At 42.7% G+C, this 18,302-nt stretch overlaps 1 protein-coding gene across 2 annotated transcripts in view; it reads right to left on the reverse strand.

Annotated features, from left to right (window-relative positions):
• The window catches only part of aspg (asparaginase), a 60,525-nt gene that overhangs the window by 13,869 nt on the left and 28,354 nt on the right, over window positions 1-18,302 (reverse strand). For both annotated transcript variants that reach the window (XM_033027048.1, XM_033027049.1), the window contains exons 7-13: window positions 15,410-15,522; window positions 13,729-13,914; window positions 9,902-10,015; window positions 7,876-7,995; window positions 6,020-6,115; window positions 3,622-3,785; window positions 1,736-1,822 (exon numbers count right to left, since the gene is read on the reverse strand). In XM_033027048.1, the coding sequence (XP_032882939.1) occupies window positions 1,736-1,822; window positions 3,622-3,785; window positions 6,020-6,115; window positions 7,876-7,995; window positions 9,902-10,015; window positions 13,729-13,914; window positions 15,410-15,522 (880 nt within the window). The remainder of the gene's footprint in view (window positions 1-1,735; window positions 1,823-3,621; window positions 3,786-6,019; window positions 6,116-7,875; window positions 7,996-9,901; window positions 10,016-13,728; window positions 13,915-15,409; window positions 15,523-18,302) is intronic.

Here is an 18,302-nt window from a genome sequence, read left to right on the forward strand (position 1 = left end):
ATGTAAAGAAAATAATCTCAGAGTTTAGAGGTGGACCAAGGGCGCCACGGTGGCGCAGAGGTAGAGCTTGTATGTTTTCCCCGTGACTGCGTGGGTTTTCCCTGGGTGCTCCGGTTTCCTCCCACACTCCAAAACGGTACACATTTGTAGGTTAATTGGCTTCAGTAAAATTGTAAATTGTTCCTAGGGTGCAGGATAGTGTAGTATACGGGTATTGCTTGTTGACACAGACTTGGTGTTTCCGTGTTGTATCTCTAAACTAAACTTTAAGATCAACAGATCTTGGGGATCAGTTGCAGCAACACTCTTGCAAGAATATTTCTGGATATGCCACTAAAATGACGTATACGATATAGAAAATGGAAAAATTGAGTCATGTATATAGAGTAGAGCAGGGGACTGAGCCCGGTGCTATGGTCAGCCAGGAGGAAGTGTTGCCAGTCCATACTGATTTGAGATCTACCAATGAAGTAGTCAAGGATCCAGTTACATAGGGAGGAGCAGAGACACACAGTTCCCCTTTGGCAACAAGTTTCAAGGGGACATTGGCACTGAACATTGGCTGTAGTCAATGAACAATTGCCCGACGTATGTGTTTCTGCTGTCCGAATTGTTTTCCACAACATGGTGAGGCAGTGAGACCGCTTCTGCCGTTGATTTTCTTTTAGTTTAGTCGGCGTGGATTTGGTGGACCAAATGTCTTGTTTCCATGCTGTGCCTCTAAACTAAACGAACTGATGCAAAGAAGTGCCATTCACCCACTACCCACATGCAACTATCAGATCCCTTCCTACATCTGGTTCTGTCTGCCCTCCTGTATCCTTTATAAGGTTCCCATTATCACTTTCCTTTTTAGTTTAGTTTAGAGATACAGCATGAAAACAGGCCTTCCGGCCCACGCCGTCCAACGATCCCCATACACAAGCACTATCCTACACACCAGGGACAATTTACACTCTTTACAGAAGCCAACAAACTTGTACGTCTTTGGAGTGTGGGATGAAACCAGAGCACCCAAAGAAAACCAACACGCACAGGGAGAACATACAGATTCCGTATAGACAGCACCCACAGTCAGGATCGAACCCGGGTCTCTGGCACTGTACGGCAGCAACTCTACATCTGCGCTGCCCTGAATCATTGAGCGCACCTGACTTTGCTCTTCTTGAGCAGTGTTATAATGGCTTTTAAAACAGGCAGGGGTGGTTGGAGTCCTTGGACTGCAGGGGTGCATTTGAGGAATTCTGCAAGATATTTTGAGCCATCAACATTGATTTCAAAAGCAGGAAACAAGCGCTCATAGCACCTGCCACAAATTGGTAACTTTCTCTATTCGCCTTCCATTTGCACTTAAAATTACCAAGCTTGGATTTATACATTAAGATAGACACAAAGAGCTGGAGAATCTCAACGTCTGTCTGAAGAAGGGTCCTGACCCGAAATGTCACATCCATTTTCTCCAGAGATGTTCTCCACACCTGCTGAATTACTCCAGCACTTTGCATCTGTCTTTGGCATAGACCAGCATCTGCAGTTCTTTGTTTCTGCATTTGGATTTGCACATTTCAGATTGCATATATCTTTGCTGTTTCCCTTTCACAGACCCTCCAAGTTGCATCTTGCAGAGTCTGGACAGCTACTCGCTGGTTAAGATGTCGCTTCCTCCGCCTCAATCTGAACAGAAAATGCTGGAAACACTCAGCAAGTCGGGCAACATTGCATATCACAAGCTTACCTGCACAACTTTGTTCCCACGTCTACAATCTCATCATTCGAGAAATGGGCTCCGGTCTGCCGCAGTAACTTGATGGTCTCATGGTGCCTGCAGAAGACAGAGAAACAAAATGTTTAACAAAGAAGCTGGCCAGCTCACCACAAGTCAGCAAGGTCACCAGCACAATCAAAGGCCAGTCTCACCCCAGTCACTCCCTCTTCACCCCTCTCCCATCAGCCAAGAGGTATAGAAGTGTGTAAACGTATACCTCCATATTCAGGGACACTTTCATCCCAGCTGTTATCGGGCAACAGAACCATCCTCTCAACAGCTAAAGAGTGGCCCTGACCTACCATCGACCTCATTGAAGACCCTTGGACTAGTTTAATTGGACTTTCTGGTCTTTATCTTGCACAAAACGTTATCCCCTTTATTCTGTATCTGTACAGGATACCCTTACCAGGTCTCATATCATCAAACCATAAAATGGATACATCAGTTAAATTATAAGGAATTCTCTAGCTGAGGTTCTCTTATAGAAAGGAAGTTATGAACTTGATGGATTTAAGCTTGATTGTAATCGTGTATGGTCTTTCCACTGAACTGGATGGCACAGAATAAAAAAGCTTTTCACTGAACACGTAATAAATAAGCCCAATCTTCTTTTAGTTTAGAGATAGTGTGGAAACAGGTCCTTCGGCCCAATGAGTCCATGCCAACCAGCGATCCCCACATACTAACACTATCCTACACAGACTAGAGATAACTTACAATATTACCAAGCCAATTAACCTACAAACCGGTAAATCTTTGGAGTGCGAGAGGAAACCGGAACACCTGGAGAAAACCCACACGGTCACAGGGAGAACATACAAACTCCATAGAGACAGCACCCATAGTCAGGGTCGAACCTGGGTCTCTGCCACTGTAAGGCAACAACTCTACTGCGGTGCCACCGTGCCTAAACTAAACTGCAGAACCAATTCTCCACAGGATCATTCTCATTCGGGGAGATCTACTGTCGTATGCAAATCCATCGAGTTCATACCTTTCTTTCTATGAGCATTTCAGCTAGAGAATCCCATATAGTTTGATTGTTGCTTCCATTTCATGGGCTGAAGATACGAGGATCGGTAATGTTAGCAACTGAGAGGACTTGGCCCAATCTGCATATGAGCTTGGACCGTGACCAAATTAGTCATGGCCTTTATGCGTTTTGGCCCATTTGAGTTGTGCTGAAATTAAACCAAAGCTTTTTTTTTTTTTTAATATTGGAGTCATACAGTACGGAAATAGGCCCTTCAGCCTATCTGGGCCAAGATACCCCCCCATCAACGCTAATCCCAAATGCCCAAGTTTGGCCCATGTCCTTATAACCTTTCCTATCCATATACCTTTTAATTGTTGTGATAGTGCCCACCTCAACAACCTCCTCTGGCAGCTCTTTCCATATACCCACCTACTGTGTGAAAAAATTGTCCATCAGGTTCCTATTAAATCTTTCCCCTCTCACCTTAAACCCATGACCTCCGGTTCTTGATTCCCCTACTCTGTGTAAAAGCATCTGCATTTAACCTATCCATTGCCCTTTTGATGTTATACACCTCTCTACAAGATCACCCCTCATCCTTCTACACTCCAAAGGAATTAAGTCCGAGCTTGCCCAAGCTCAGGCCCCCAAATCCTGACAACATCCTTAAATAGTTGTTTTTTTAAAATCAATTCCAAACTCCAATATTTGTTCGTGCTCATTTGTGCCTGTGATTTGCTGGCTCTGACTGCAGCATGAGCTCCGTAACTAGCAGTCCCCAAGGACACCACTAGTGGGTGCTAAAAAGCTAAAATCTCGTGATGTTGTGGTTGTGATGTAGCTTTGACAGTTTAGCTTCTTCGAACACCCTGTGTACCTGAATTTCACTGCGTTCTTTAACGGAGTATTGCCAAAGCGATCCTTGGCATAAACAGTGGCCCCGTGTTTGAGCAGGTACTGCACAACCTGGAGATGACCCTCACATGCTGCCACATGCAGTGGAGTGCGCCCATCATAGTCTTCACGGCACAGGTTCCCACCCTGTAAAGCATCAAAAATATATAAATGTTGCAGATTGCCCAGCTTGGCTCAACTTTGGCTCAAGAGGCTTCGGCGAGGAGATTGAGCAGAGGGGACAGGAGATAAAGATAAATTCTTGTGTGTTTTGGCTAGGAGTGAAGCCACACACAAATTGGAGGAACAGCACCTCATATTTTGCTTGGGTATCTTCCAACCCAGTGGTATGTACACTGATTTGTCCTGGTCTTTTCTTGCTTCCAGTGCCCCTCCCCGCCCCCCCCTCCCCCCCAAATCGATCTGAAGAAGGGTTCCTGACCCTACCCATGTTTTCCAGAGATGCTGCCCGTTCAGTTGCACCAGCATTTTGTATCTCTCTTTGTATAAACCAGCATCTGCAGTTCTTTCTTATTACATGTAGTTAATCTAGATGTAAATTGTGTTTGGAAAAGGTTGACTTCTTCGACCGGTTTCCTCAACTTTTGGTTCAGTCACCATTGATTGAAAACCAACACGATCACCTTTGGCCTCAAACACAGTCACTGTAAATTATCTGCCATTTCTATTATCCTCCCCACCCAGTGTGCAACATCAGACCATTTTCACTCTCCGAGGTAGATTACACCCTTGTGCACGCCCATTGCAAAACCCGATATTTCCTTTAACGTGGCAACGTATTAGAATACAGTTCTAGCAATGTTCACTCATACCACCAGGGTGGAACAGTGACACAGCAGTATAGTTGCAGCCATACAGCGCCAGAGACCAGTGTTCGATCCTGGCCATGGGTGCTGTCTCTACGGAGTTTGCACCGTCTCCCTGTGACCACATGGGTTTTGTCTGGGTGTTCCGGTTTCCTCTCAAATAAACTAAACTAAACATTGCAAAGATGTGCAAGTTTGTAGGTGAATTGGCTTCTGTAAATTGTCCCTAGTTTCTAGGATGGAACTAGTGCACAGGTTATCATGGTGGGTGCAGTTTCAATGGGCCGAAGAGCCTGAATTTATAAGTGAAAATAGGATGTTCATGTAAAAGTGAGGATGAAAAATTAGTTAATACACATTTAAGTTTATTTATAAATTGCCAGTTTTAACTTACAACTGCCAATATTTGGTTTGAAGTATATTTGTTTACTACCCAAATTATTCCTAAATACATAGTTCTCCAAAATCAGATTTGAATTTTAATCACGATGAGCAATTTAAAAAATAATGTACATAGCATACATTTTCTCAACATATCTTTCAGCTGATCCTATTAGTTAAGAACCTGAATATCAACATACCATCACAAAACAACATTTGAAAAAATGTGGCTGTCTTGGGAAGCTGTGGTGCACCAGTTTAAACCGGTTGAGCTGTGCTACTGGTACGATTTATTTTTCATGTTAGATAAAATGTTGATATTTTAGTACCTTTGATTCCAAAAGGAGTAATAGGCAAATCTCGCTGTGATAACAATGTTCTTTAGTTTAGTTTAAAGATACAGCATGAAAACAGGCCCTTGGGCCCACCAATCCCATGCTGACCATCGATCACCTGTTCACACTAGTTCCATATTATCCCACTCCTTACACACTAGGGGCAATTAACCGACAAGCCCGCACGTATTTGGGATGTGGGAGGAAACGGGAGCATGCGGAGGAAACCCAGACGGTCAAAGGGGGAAGAAGGTGCAATCTCCACACATACAGCAGAGGTCAGAATTGAACCCGGGTCTCTGGCGTGGTGAGGCAGCAACTCTGTTCCATTATATTTTTCCACATAAAATAAATCTGTGCCCGACAATTATTCAGTGTGCTAACATTTATGAAACCCAGCACACACAATGAGGTTGGTAATCGGATAAAACTGGCCTTTAAAATTACTTGCCCAATCATAAAAAATATGATAAATGGTATTTGCCCATGAAAAACAGGTACTTCATGAATGAATTCAGGAACATCCTTGAGCAAATTAATTGAATCACAGGTTGCTATTGCTATTTTTCATATGACGAGCTTCAGTGTCAGCCATTTGTTCCTATATTTTTATGAAACCTTATAAATCTCTCCAAAAAGTTCCTAGTCATACAGCATGAAAACAGGCTCTTAGCCCCAACTTGCCCATGTCAACCAAGATGCCCCACGTATACCAGTCCCACCTGCCCGCATTTGGCCCATGCCCCTCTAAACCTAACTAAACTAAACTAAACTTACAGCATTTATGTTTTGCTTTCAATTCTTAGCAAGTGTACGTTTTGTCGTTTCCTAATCTTACCATATTAGTTATTGCTTCCAATGCATTTATGTCACCAGTCTTGGCAGCTGCACAAGCTAAGGAGGGGGTTAGCGCATCTCGGATAGCCTCCAATTCCTATGGTTAAAAAATAAAACAAAAGCCTTTATTAGATACAATTATTCAATTTTCCCTCATTAGCATTAAGCACTAAATAATCTTTCAGTATCGGTTCTCAAATGCTCTCTCCCTAGTTCTTACACATCTGCACTTAGTAAAGCATGGTATCGTCCTTGTGAACATCATGCCCATTTCAACCAAGCAGCCCTATCTACACTAGTCCCACCTGCCCATGCTTGGCACATATCCCTGTAAACCTTTCCTAAACCAGTCTAAATGTCTTTCAAATATTGTTCCGATCATCTCAATTTTGTAGAATTAAATAAACAATGTGCGCCTTTAAAGAGGTTGAAAATCATTTAAAATAATGCAAAATGGTTAGTTTTATATTATGGGCACATAACAGCACCTAAACCTAGACAATGGAGCAGTCTTTCTTCAAACCACAAAACCTAAAATTCAATTTAACCTCGAATTCAGCGTAGGAGATAATTTACTGGGGTAATCATGCTAATCGTTAAATGCATAATGGCTCATGCCTAACAACATCATTATTCTTGTAACGCCTGCTTCCACTTCCGATGATGTAAATCGCAGGCTAAAGTGCAACCCTAATCACTGGAGAGCACTCAGTACAAACATGAGCACATTGCATTAGTGTGCTGCTTTGATCATTGTTTATGGTGATATTCTCCTGACATTGGCTATTCCCCAGGCAGTGACTAGGCAACTCACAGCAGGCTGCTCAGAAACCTTCCAAGATTCTCACAGTCTGCAACAACCAACAGGAAATGCTTTCGCTAGCATGTAAACCTGTTGAATACTCAAAGGGGTGATGATGCCATTGGCATTAACTCCATTGGCAACTTCTCTAGCAGCGGTGTAGTGGTGCATGGTAGAGCTGCTGCCTCACACCCTGACTATCCCTAATCAGCGACTGCCTATTCAAACACGTATATACCTTACCCATCAGAATCTTGCCGACCACCTTCTTACAATCTACACAATCTTCTGCCAATCATTTACTGCAACATGGCAGCGGATGTGCTAATTTGATCATGGTCTTGTATGGAAACATTTAGATCTGTTTTAACAAATTTCCATAGAAACATTTTATCGGGATATATCATAGCTTGATTTTGGAACAGGTCCATCCAAAACTACAAGAACTTCCAGAGAATCGTGGACGCAGCCCAGACCATCATTCAAACCAACCTCCCTCCCATTGACGCCATTTAAACTTCACGCTGCCTTGGCAAGACCACCAGCATAATCAAGGATGAGTCTCATCCCAGATACTCCCTCTTCTCCCCTCTCCCATCAGCCAAGGGGTACAGAAGTGCGAAAACACATAGCTCCAGATTCAGGAAGTTTCTTCCCAGCTGTTATCAGGCAACTGAATGGTCATCTCACCAACTAAAGAGAGGTCCTGAGCTGCCATCTACATCATTGGAGATCATTGAACTAATCAGAATTTACTGGACTTTATTTTGCACTAAATGTTATTCCCATTATCCTTTATCCGTTCACTGTGGACGGCTTGATTGTAATCATGTATAGTCTTTCTGCTGACTAGATATCATGCAACAAAAAAACGTTTCACTGGACCTTGATACACCCGACAATAAATTAAACTTAGTTTTAAATGCATTTTTGACCAATTTCACATTTTTTGTTGGAAAACAGCTTTACCGTTAAAAGAAAATCCAACAATAGTTTAGCGTTCAAAATACAAATGGAGAAAACTAATGGTTAGGGCTATTCTCTTCGAAACTCACCTCTTTGCAGCTTATACTGAGTGCCCTAGCCAGGGCTCGAATAAATTCGTTGTCACAGAGAGAGATCTTTGACTCCCCAAACTTTGTATTCATTTCCCCTCTGAGGTTTTCAGACAGCATCTGGGTTAAAGCAAAGCAAACTCCATTATTTCAGATGGGAAATTCAGGAATAAATATGAGAGTCATTTTAAGAGCAATCAAATATCTGCATAACTAATACAATTGAGATCAACCACAAGTAAAAATGTACCCTTCACAACAAAATATGAATAAATAGATTTCCAGCTGGTAATATTTGAAACTAAACAAAAATACCAGACAGAATATGCTGAATAAAATATAGAGCCATACAACACAGGAACGGGCCCTTCGGCACATAATGTTTGTGTCGGACATAATGCACAGTGGCACAGCGGCAGAGTTGTTGCCTCACAGCACCAGAGATCTGGGTTTGATTCTGACTACGGCTGTTGTTTGTACGTTCGCCCTGTGACTGTGTGGGTTTTCTCCGGGTGCTCCGGTTTCCACCCACACTCCAAAGATGCGCAAGTGTGTAGGTTAATCGGCATCTTTAATTCGTCCCGAATGTGTAGGATGAAACTCGTGTATGGGGATCGGCAGTCGGAGCAGACTCAGTGGGCTGAGGAGTCTGTTTCCGTGCCATATCTCTATTATGGTATATGGACACACTTATCTGTTTTGTAGTAAATGTCTACTATGTTCTGTGTACTGAAGCAAAGCAAGAATTTCATTGTCCTATACAGGGACACATGACAATAAACTCACTTGAACTAAGCTAAACTAAAGGTTCAATTGATCTCATCTGCCTATACATGATTCATATCCCTCTATTCCCTGCATTTCCATGTGCCTATCTAAAAGCCTCTTAAATGCCACCATCATATCTGCCTCCACCACCACCCCTGGCAGTGCATTCCAGGCCTCCACCATCCTCTGCGTAAATAACTTGCCCCGCATATCTCCATTATACTTTCCGCCTCTTAGTGTTGAGGTCACCTCCCTCTGGTGCTGTTCATTTCCACCAGGGGAAAAAGCTTCTGACCGTCCACCCCATCTATGCCACTCATACTTTTATACACTTCTATCAAGTCTTCCAGCAACCTTTGATGATCCAAACAATCCATATTCTTTTCCCATAACTTCTGTGGGCAATTTTCCAACCCCACCAAAACCCATTCACTGATCAAACTTTGGACTTTAAACTTAGAGGTACAGCGTGGAAACAGGTCCTTCGGCCCACCTAGTCTGCACCGAAGTGGCGTTTAAGAGGCTTTTAGATAGGCACATGGAATAGAGGGATATGGATCATGTACATGCAGATGAAATCAGTTTGACAGCATCATGTTCGACACAAATAATGTGGGCCAAAGGGCCCATTCCTGTGCTGTACTGGTCTAGGAAATAACTCTTGGCCAATGAGACCAATCTTTCAGTGAAAAGCTCAGGAATGTTGTGCCAATTCGTCAATGAAGATGCAATCATTGAGCAGGTTGAGAAGGCTCAACTTTATTCCTTGCTCCACAGGAGGATGAGGGGTGATCTTATAGAGGTGTACAAAATCATGAGAGGAATAGATCGGGTAAATTCACAGTCTTTTTGCCCAGAGTAAAGGAACCGAGAACCAGATGACATAGGTTTAAGGTGAGGGGGGAAAAGATTTAATAGGAACCTAAAGGGTAATTTTGTATTTTACAGAGGGCTAGATGGAATGAGCTGCTGGAAGAGGTAGTTGAGGCAGGTTCTATCATAACATATAAGAGATATTTGGACAGGTACATGGATAGGATAGGTTTAGAGGATAATGGGCCTAGTGCGGGCAGGTGGGACTAGTGCAGATGGGGCATGTTGGTCGACATGGGCAAGTTGGGCTGAAAGGCTTGTTTCAACACTGTGACTCCATCTTTTTCATTGCTCAATGAAGCTTCAAATGGGGAATTGTGCACCATAACATTATTCAGCAACTATGTAAGGTGTAAATCCTATGTAACTCCATGTAGTACGTTACCTTGCTCTTCTCTTTAATACCCAGATCTGTCTTGCCCAGTACATACGACAACTTTGCCAAACCAGCCTCAGGAGTCATATCACACCCAGCAATAAGTCCAATATCAGAAAGTGCCTGGAAACAAAAGGTGACAGGATTAGACATGAGAAAAGTATTTAATTACAATAGAAATTTATAATACATGATTGAATTAACCATCGAGTGGTTAATTTGTTTGGAATTACTGCTGAATTTAATGGTCAATGTTTTTGCTTCAAATGTACAAGAGTACACCTCAAAGGCTGCCTACTTCCCACACTGGATCCCTATCAGTTCGCCTACCGCAAGAACAGGAGTACGGAGGATGCCATCTCAACGCCACTTCACTCCGCTCTCTCCCACCTCGACAACAGAGACACCTACGTGAGAATGCTGTTCATCGATTACAGCTCAGCATTTAACCCCATTATACTCTCTAAACTGATCACCAAACTCGGCGACCCTCTGCAACTGGATATTGGACTTTCTAACCAACAGACCCCAGTCTGTTAGGTCAGACAACCACACCTCTTCAACCCTCACCCTGAACACGGGCGTACCACAGGGCTGTGTGCTGAGCCCCCTCCACTACTCCCTCTTCACCTACGACTGCATACCTGTATATGGTACTAACACCATCATCAAGTATGCAGATGATACTACGGTGATTGGCCTCATCAGCGACAACGATGAGTCGGCCTATAGGGAGGAGGTCCAGCTCCTAGCAGCATGGTGCGCTGACAACAACCTGGCCCTTAACTCCAAGAAGACCAAGGAGCTCATTGTGGACTTCAGAAGGTCTAGGGGCGGCACGCACACCCCCATCTACATCAACGGGACGGAGGTGGAACGTGTTTCCAGCTTCAGGTTCCTGGGGGTCAACATCCCTGATGACCTCTCTTGGACCCACAATACCTCAACACTGGTCAAGAAGGCTCATCAGCGTCTCTTCTTCCTGAGGAGACTAAAGAAGGTCCATCTGTCTCCTCAGATTCTGGTGAACTTCTACCGCTGCACCATCGAGAGCATCCTTACCAACTGTATCACAGTATGGTATGGCAACTGCTCTGTCTCCGACCGGAAAGCACTGCAGAGGGTGGTGAAAATTTCCCAACGCATCTGCGGTTCCTCGCTCCCCTCCATTGAGTCTGTTCAAAGCAAGCGTTGTCTGCGAAGGGCACGCAGCATCGTCAAGGACTGCTCTCACCCCAGCCACAGACTGTTTACCCTCCTCCCATCCGGGAGGCGCTACAGGTCTCTCCGTTGCCGGACCAGCAGGTTCAGGAACAGCTTCTTCCCTGCGGCTGTTACACTACTTAACTCTGCACCTTGGTGATGCCAGTCACCCACCCTCCTTCCCCCAGAAAAATTGCACTACTACTACTACTACTGTATGTACATATATATATATATATTTTACTGCTCATTATTCTATGTTCGCTCTTCTGGGTGAGATGCTAACTGCATTTCGTTGTCTCTGTACTGTACACTGCACAATTACAATAAAGATTGAATCTGAATCTGAATCTGAAATACCACACAGGTTCCACAGAGCAACTAATTTGGGGATAATATTTAAACTAGTGGTCAATTACATACCATTTTCAAATCAGCTGGAATGATTAATTCAATGATATGTTATGAAACCAATAGTAAAGCAGATCCAAGAAGCACAAGCTATTCACCAAAGTCATTTACAAATGACCATGGTGATATATTGTAACTTTACTTGTTCACCTGATTGGCAGTTTGCTGAATGCACCAATCATTGTATTGACAATTTGATGATTAGCAACTTTTGATCAAAAGACACGGGGACTAATTTGTACATCCCATTAAGCATACCCCTTGCAAAAAAATATAGCTAATCACTTGTAAAATGCAAAAAGGGAATGTGGACTGCACTTGCACAAGTGAAGCATATTGTGAATATGAAATGCTGCTGTCTGTCACCAGCACCCGCCTGCCTCTGCCGGCGCGGCCATAGCTGCTGGTGCTCCGGGGCCGCGCCAAGGATCCGAGGCCTGGGCGCTGAGCCTGGCTCCGAGGGTGCCGATGGCTGATGCTCCTCCGGGGCACGCAAGAAGGGAGAAGAGCGGCAACCTCAAGATCCTGGGGAGATGAGGAGGGAGAGTGGGGGGATTGAGGGAGGGAGACTATGGGGATTGAGGGAGAAGGTAGGGAGTGAGAGGGAGGGGAACGTGGGGGTGAGGATGGAAAGTGGAGGAGGAGGGGATAGAGGGAGAGGAGGGGGGAGGAAAGGAGTTATGGAGGGAGGGATTGGGGGAGGGTAGGAAGAAAGGGGAAAGAAGAGGGTGTGGAGGGAGAGTGGAGGAGGAGGGGGGAAAGAGGGAAAGAGGGAGAGAAGGAGAGGAGGAGAGGAGTGGGGGAGGTGAGGAGTAGAGGGGCTAGGGAGCAGAGAAGAGTGAGGGAGGGAGGGAGTGAGGGAGTGAGGGAGTGAGTGAGTGAGTGAGTGAGTGAGTGAGTGAGTGAGTGAGTGAGTGAGGGAGTGAGGGAGGGAGGGAGGGAGGGAGAAGAGTTATGGAGGGAGGGTGTGACTGAGAGTAGGAGAAAGGAGAGGGACAGGTGAGGGAGGGATTGGGGAGGAGAGGAGAGGGCAAAGAGGAAGGGGAGAGAGTGCTGGGGATGAGGGGAAATGAGTCGCACCTACTCAGTGGGGGCTATGGGCGAGTGGTGAAATATTGCGTTGGGGGAACGGGTTGCGTTGGGGACCAGGCCTCCCGTGTGACAGGGGTCTAGTCTTGTACTAAACTTTATTAGCTTTAGCCTGTATTTGTACACTGTGAACGGGTCGATTGTAATGACACATAGCGTTTTTGCTGACTGGAAGAGAACAAGTTCTTGTTATTTACTATTAAATTTACTGGCTAGCCTGTATTTACCACAGTTACCGGCTGCCACCCAAATCTACCACTTGCTGGAGGATCTGCAGCTTCCTATTCTTATGCAGGAGTGACACCTTGAAGTAGTAAGGGAGAGAGAATGCAGATAGATACAAAATGCTGGAGTAACTCAGCGGGACAGGCAGCATCTCTAGAGAAAAGGAATAGGTGACTTTTCGGGCAGAGACTCTTCTTCAGACTGAGAGTCAGGGGAGAGGGGAAACTAGAGGTATGAAAAAGCACAGAACAAATCAGAGATGACACCATAGAACAAGGAAAGCTGGAGCCCACAATGGTCCAATGCAGTGTAGGAAAACTAGCAGTCAGAGAGATCTCCCCAGAAGGTTAAATCAAGGGCGGCACAGTGGTAGAGCTATTGCCTCATAGCGCCAGAGTCTCGGTTTCAATCCCAACTACGGGTGTTGTTTGTATGGAATTTGTACATTCTCTCTGCAACCACGTGGGTTTTCTCCGGGTATTCCTGTTTTCCCCCCACATCCCAAACACATGCATTTGTAGGTTAATTGGCATCTGTAAATTGTCCCTAGTGTGTAGAATACAACTAGTGTACGGGGATCGCTAGTCTGGGCGCACTCGATGGCAGGAGGGCCTGCTTTCACACTATCTCTAAACAAAACTAAACCATCTATTCATTTCACTCCTCTTGACACCTTAGTAAACCAAGAAAAAAACAAGTTACATAATTATCCATCCTTTATCTTAAACTGAAAAGTATTGTCGAATTAGAATCATTAACCGGAAGTAATAATGCTTGTTTATCAATGGGGAAGAGTATTCACACCAATGTTTCTCAGACAACCCATTAAACAAACAAACAAAATAATCCTGAGCTAAAGAATGTCGTAATGGTAAATTCCAGCATAAATCTTGAGGTAGGCAACCAACCTTTCCCGTGGCATATGACTCGGTAACAGAGCCTCGCAAACACTGGGTGCAGTTTATTATCAACACGCCACGATCTATAGCGTTCTTGAACTCCTCCAGTAGATCGGCCCGATTATCTGGAGCATTGCCTGTTCCATAAGTCTCCAGCACAATGCCTTCCATTGGTGGTTGCAGAAAGGATTTTACCTGTTAAAAAATGCAGCAAAGTTCTCACTAACTCAGTACAATAACAGCCTTTATTATTTCATTTAAAAAGTATTAACTTGGAATGATTATAATATGCTTGAATAGAATGTCTACTTTTACACACTCATTGCAATCCACATTAAACGTTTTTAAATTGATGCAATTGAGTGGATTCCACAGTTAATCCTATATTTATATGAACTATGAAGTACCCCAGAAAATATGGTATAATTTGGAGAAAATATAATCATCGCACTATCTCCAAATTGGTGTAAATGAAAATTGGATGACAGTCAATAGTCTAGAAACTGCTTCCAAGAAGATATCCACACGGTCACGCTCAATGTAATCCTTAATCATGATGAGTAGGATTGGAAAGAATACTTTCAAGCAGCACTGACCAGACACTAGATGAATGGAAAGCTGGCTGACCTGGATGGATCCATTGCTCAACACAACACAGTGCCCAACCCAAGATAGGGCAAAACCTGACAAGAGCAGAGTTTTTAAGGCATCAAATGTTACGGGGAGAAGGCAGGAGAATGGGGTTGAGAGGGGAAAATAGACCAGTCATGAACAAATGGCGGAGTAGACTCAATGGATTGAATGGCCTAATTCTGCTCCTATGGCTTAACTTACACATGCAAGGTAACATTGAGGAAAATTCATAATCTGCATAACAATCATTCAAATGTTCTTTCCTATAACCAGGGTATAATTTGGAGAAAATATATCTCCAAATTGGTGTAAATGAAAATTGGATGACAAACTAATACTTGGAGAAGCCCATATTTTTTAATATAAAGAGTCCCTGCTTTACTATCTGACACATAGTGGATTGGGACCCACGCCTCTCATTGGAAGGTGCTCCAGGCAACCTGCTCTGACCTCAATTGAGCTCCCTATTATGGGATCATTTAAATGATTGGAAAACCAGCTATAGAGCGGCACAGTGGCGGAGACGTAGAATTGCGGCCTTACAGTGCCAGAGACCCGAATGTAATCTTATTGCGGGTGCTGTCTGTGCGGAGTTTTCACGTTCTCCCTGTGGGTTTTCTCCGGGTGCTCTAGTTTCCTCCCAAGAAGATGTGCTGGTTAGTATGTTAATTGGCTTCTGTAAATTGTCTCTACTGTGTAGGATAGTGCTAGTGTATGGGGTGATAGCGAGCTGGCATGGACGGTGGGCTGAAGAGCCTGTTTTTGCGCTGTATCTCTAAAGTGTAAAGACCTTGCTGCTAATGAGGAACAACCAAACCAATCACATTTGCCCATTAGGGAGTTGAAAACTTTAAGATTAAACTATAAACAAATAATTTTTCCAGGAAGTTGGACTGGGGCAGGAGAGAAATAACATTGACTGCTATTAAGTAGCTGGTATTTCTCACTTCTTGTTATGTTTTCTCCAAGCAATATTTAACATTTCCTAGAACTCCATCATCACCCCTTTGACCATCAGGAAATCTTTAACAACATTAATCCAGAAAATGACTGTTACCGTGGCAGCAGTGATTCCTGGAAACAGTCTTAACAATCCTACATTTCGATTCATATTGGTGTGTACTCTAAACTTCTCCATTGATGTTGGTCTCCAGACAGCATCCCAATTGACTATGGAAAAAATAAATGCAACTTCATTGCAGTTTAACAAAACGGAATCAAGTCTATTTGGCAAACAGAGCATAGCAAGTAAAACATTTTAGGCAGCACGGTTGTGCAGCGGTAGAGTTGCTGCCTTACAGCGCCAGAGACCCCAGTTCAATCGTGACTATGGGAGCTGTCAATAAAGAGTTTGTACATTCTCCCTGTGACTGTCGGCTTTGCCCCCTGTTTCCTCCCACATCCCAAAGACGTACAGGTTTGTAGGTTAATTGGCCTCTGTAAATTGTCTCTAGTGTGTAGGATAGAACTAGTGTACGGGGTGAAGGCTGGTGGTTATGGACTTACTGGGCCAAAGGGCATGTTGCCATGCTGTATCTCTAAACTAAATGAAAAAAGAAAACTTGAAAATATCAAAATGGAATAGTTCAATAGGTCGATCTTTCCTTCTTTGGCTCTTCACTTTCACATCAGCCCAAACCAAAGGGATTAAAGTTGGCTGAAAATGTCAAAAATATCTTGTGTTTGAGTAGTTAAAATCAAATTCCTAGTGAATGGAAACCATGACAAATATTTCAAAAAGGAAATTGATGGCGCTCAAAATGAATAACACAAATCCTGAGAGTTCTTCTGAGCTTGAGGTAAAGGAACGTCATTACTGAACAACAGAGAAAGGGCTTTTCCACACAGCCAAGAAATACTTGGCAGAGAAACAAATGCAATAGAAGGATGTTACACATTGCATTAATAACTGCCCCCCAAGTATGATGTTCCATTGTCAAGATGGATATAGGATTGATCAAGTTGAATTGTGAGGGTCAGTTCAAGAACCTGAGGTTGTAGGAAAGTAGCTGTTACTGAACCTGGTAGTGTGGGACATCAGACTTCTGTACCCCTGTCCAATAGCAGATTGGAAAAGAGGGTATAACCTGGATGTTGGGGACCCTTGTTGATGTAGGCCCCCTTCTTGAGGCCGTGCTTCATGTAGATGTTTTCAATGGTGGAGATGGTTATGGCCATGATGGACTGGGCAGTGCCCACCACTCTCTATTATTTTGTGTTCCAGTGCATTGGAATTGTTTAGCCACAAATGAATGGTTCAAAGCATTGATCACACACCGATTTGCCCATAGACTTTGTGTTGGCTTTTGCAATGAAACTTACTGAAGCTGGTAATCAGCTTTGGCGCAGCACCTTATACCCAAGATGAGAAGTGAATATGGCACATTAAGCTGTCGTGTTTGTTTGCTGAATCATTTCAGAAATCCTTATAAGACATCAGAGACTCAAATAGAAAGTGGAACTGAAAATAGCTAACCCAATACTGAATCATTTGCCGAAAGTGAAACGAGAGAGAAGAGAGACAGAAAGTAAGATTAAGTGTTTCATTTTCCCCAAAGTTGACAATAATAATTAAAATGTGAAGGAGTAATACTTTACTTTAAGGTTAATTTTCATGACCAGGAATAATATTTGACAGTAAGTATATACCTAGTCATTGATAAGTTATGTCCAAACTTTTCATTTGACACAATTAATAGGTTTCAATCCAATACGTGCCACAGCATCACACTCTTCCATGTATTTCAATGTCAAGGCTTTTGCTAAATCTAACCAGACTACAATTTTGTGGAATGGACAACTTGGATTGCAACTTACCAATTTCTGAATTTTTTATTTTATTTTTATTTGTATTTTTATTAGAAGCAATGTACAGTAGTATAAACCGTGGCATAAGACATAATACATTTTGTGTACAACTACTTGTTTTAAATTTAACAATAGAAAAGTCACAAAAGAAATAAAAAGAGAGTAAAGAAAAGAGTAAGGGAAATAGTGATGTGTAGTTTGTAGAAGAATAGAGACAAGAAACCCCATAGAGTTGTAAAGGAAAAAAAAAGGAAAAAAGAAAGAACGGAAAAACAGAAAAGGGATATATGGATGAAAGGAGACCATATCTTTAAGAATTGCTCTGATTTTCCTGCTAGGACGAATCTCATATCTTCAAGATGTAGCGTCTCAGACATGCTTGTGATCCACATTTTTAGCGTTGGGGTGGATGCATTTTTCCAAAATTTGAGTTTACGTGTTTTTGCCATTATCAAGTCGTAGTTAAGGAAACGTCTTTGAAATGAAGTTAGTTCGGAGCAGGCTTCCGTTGTTCTGAAAATAATCAATTCTATGTTGGGGTCCAATTTTATTTTAAATGATTTTGTGAAGATTTCAAAGATTTCTTTCCAAAATTTATGGAGTTTTATGCAGGAGACAAAGGAGTGTGCTATAGTTGGTTCTTGAGATAAACATTTATCACAGATGAGGGAAACATTTGGAAATTTTTTATTTAGTTTGGTTTTCGAGTAATATAGTCCAGGTAATATTTTAAATCGGATTAGGATATGTCTTACATGAATCGAGCAGTTATGTACATATAGAAGATATTTATCCCATCTGTCTTTAGGGATTTTTATAGTTAGTTCCTGGTCCCACTCTCTTCTAATTGCATCTGACGATGGTATCTCTATATTTAGAATGATATTATACGTATGATATTATTTGATTCAGCCTTTCTGTTCATGCCTTCATCTAATATATCTGACGTCAGAGTTTGGTATTCTTGTGTGTTTTTTCAAATAATCTCGAATTTGAAGGTATCTAAAATATTGATTACCTTTCAAATTGTATTTGAGTTGTAATTTTTGAAATGATAAAAGGTTTCCCATTTCATACATATCTCCAAACGTTTTAATTCCTAGTCTTTCCCAGTGAGTAAACATTTTATCGATAATAGATGG

Source organism: Amblyraja radiata, chromosome 9, assembly GCF_010909765.2.
Source record: "Amblyraja radiata isolate CabotCenter1 chromosome 9, sAmbRad1.1.pri, whole genome shotgun sequence".
NCBI lineage: Eukaryota > Metazoa > Chordata > Chondrichthyes > Rajiformes > Rajidae > Amblyraja > Amblyraja radiata.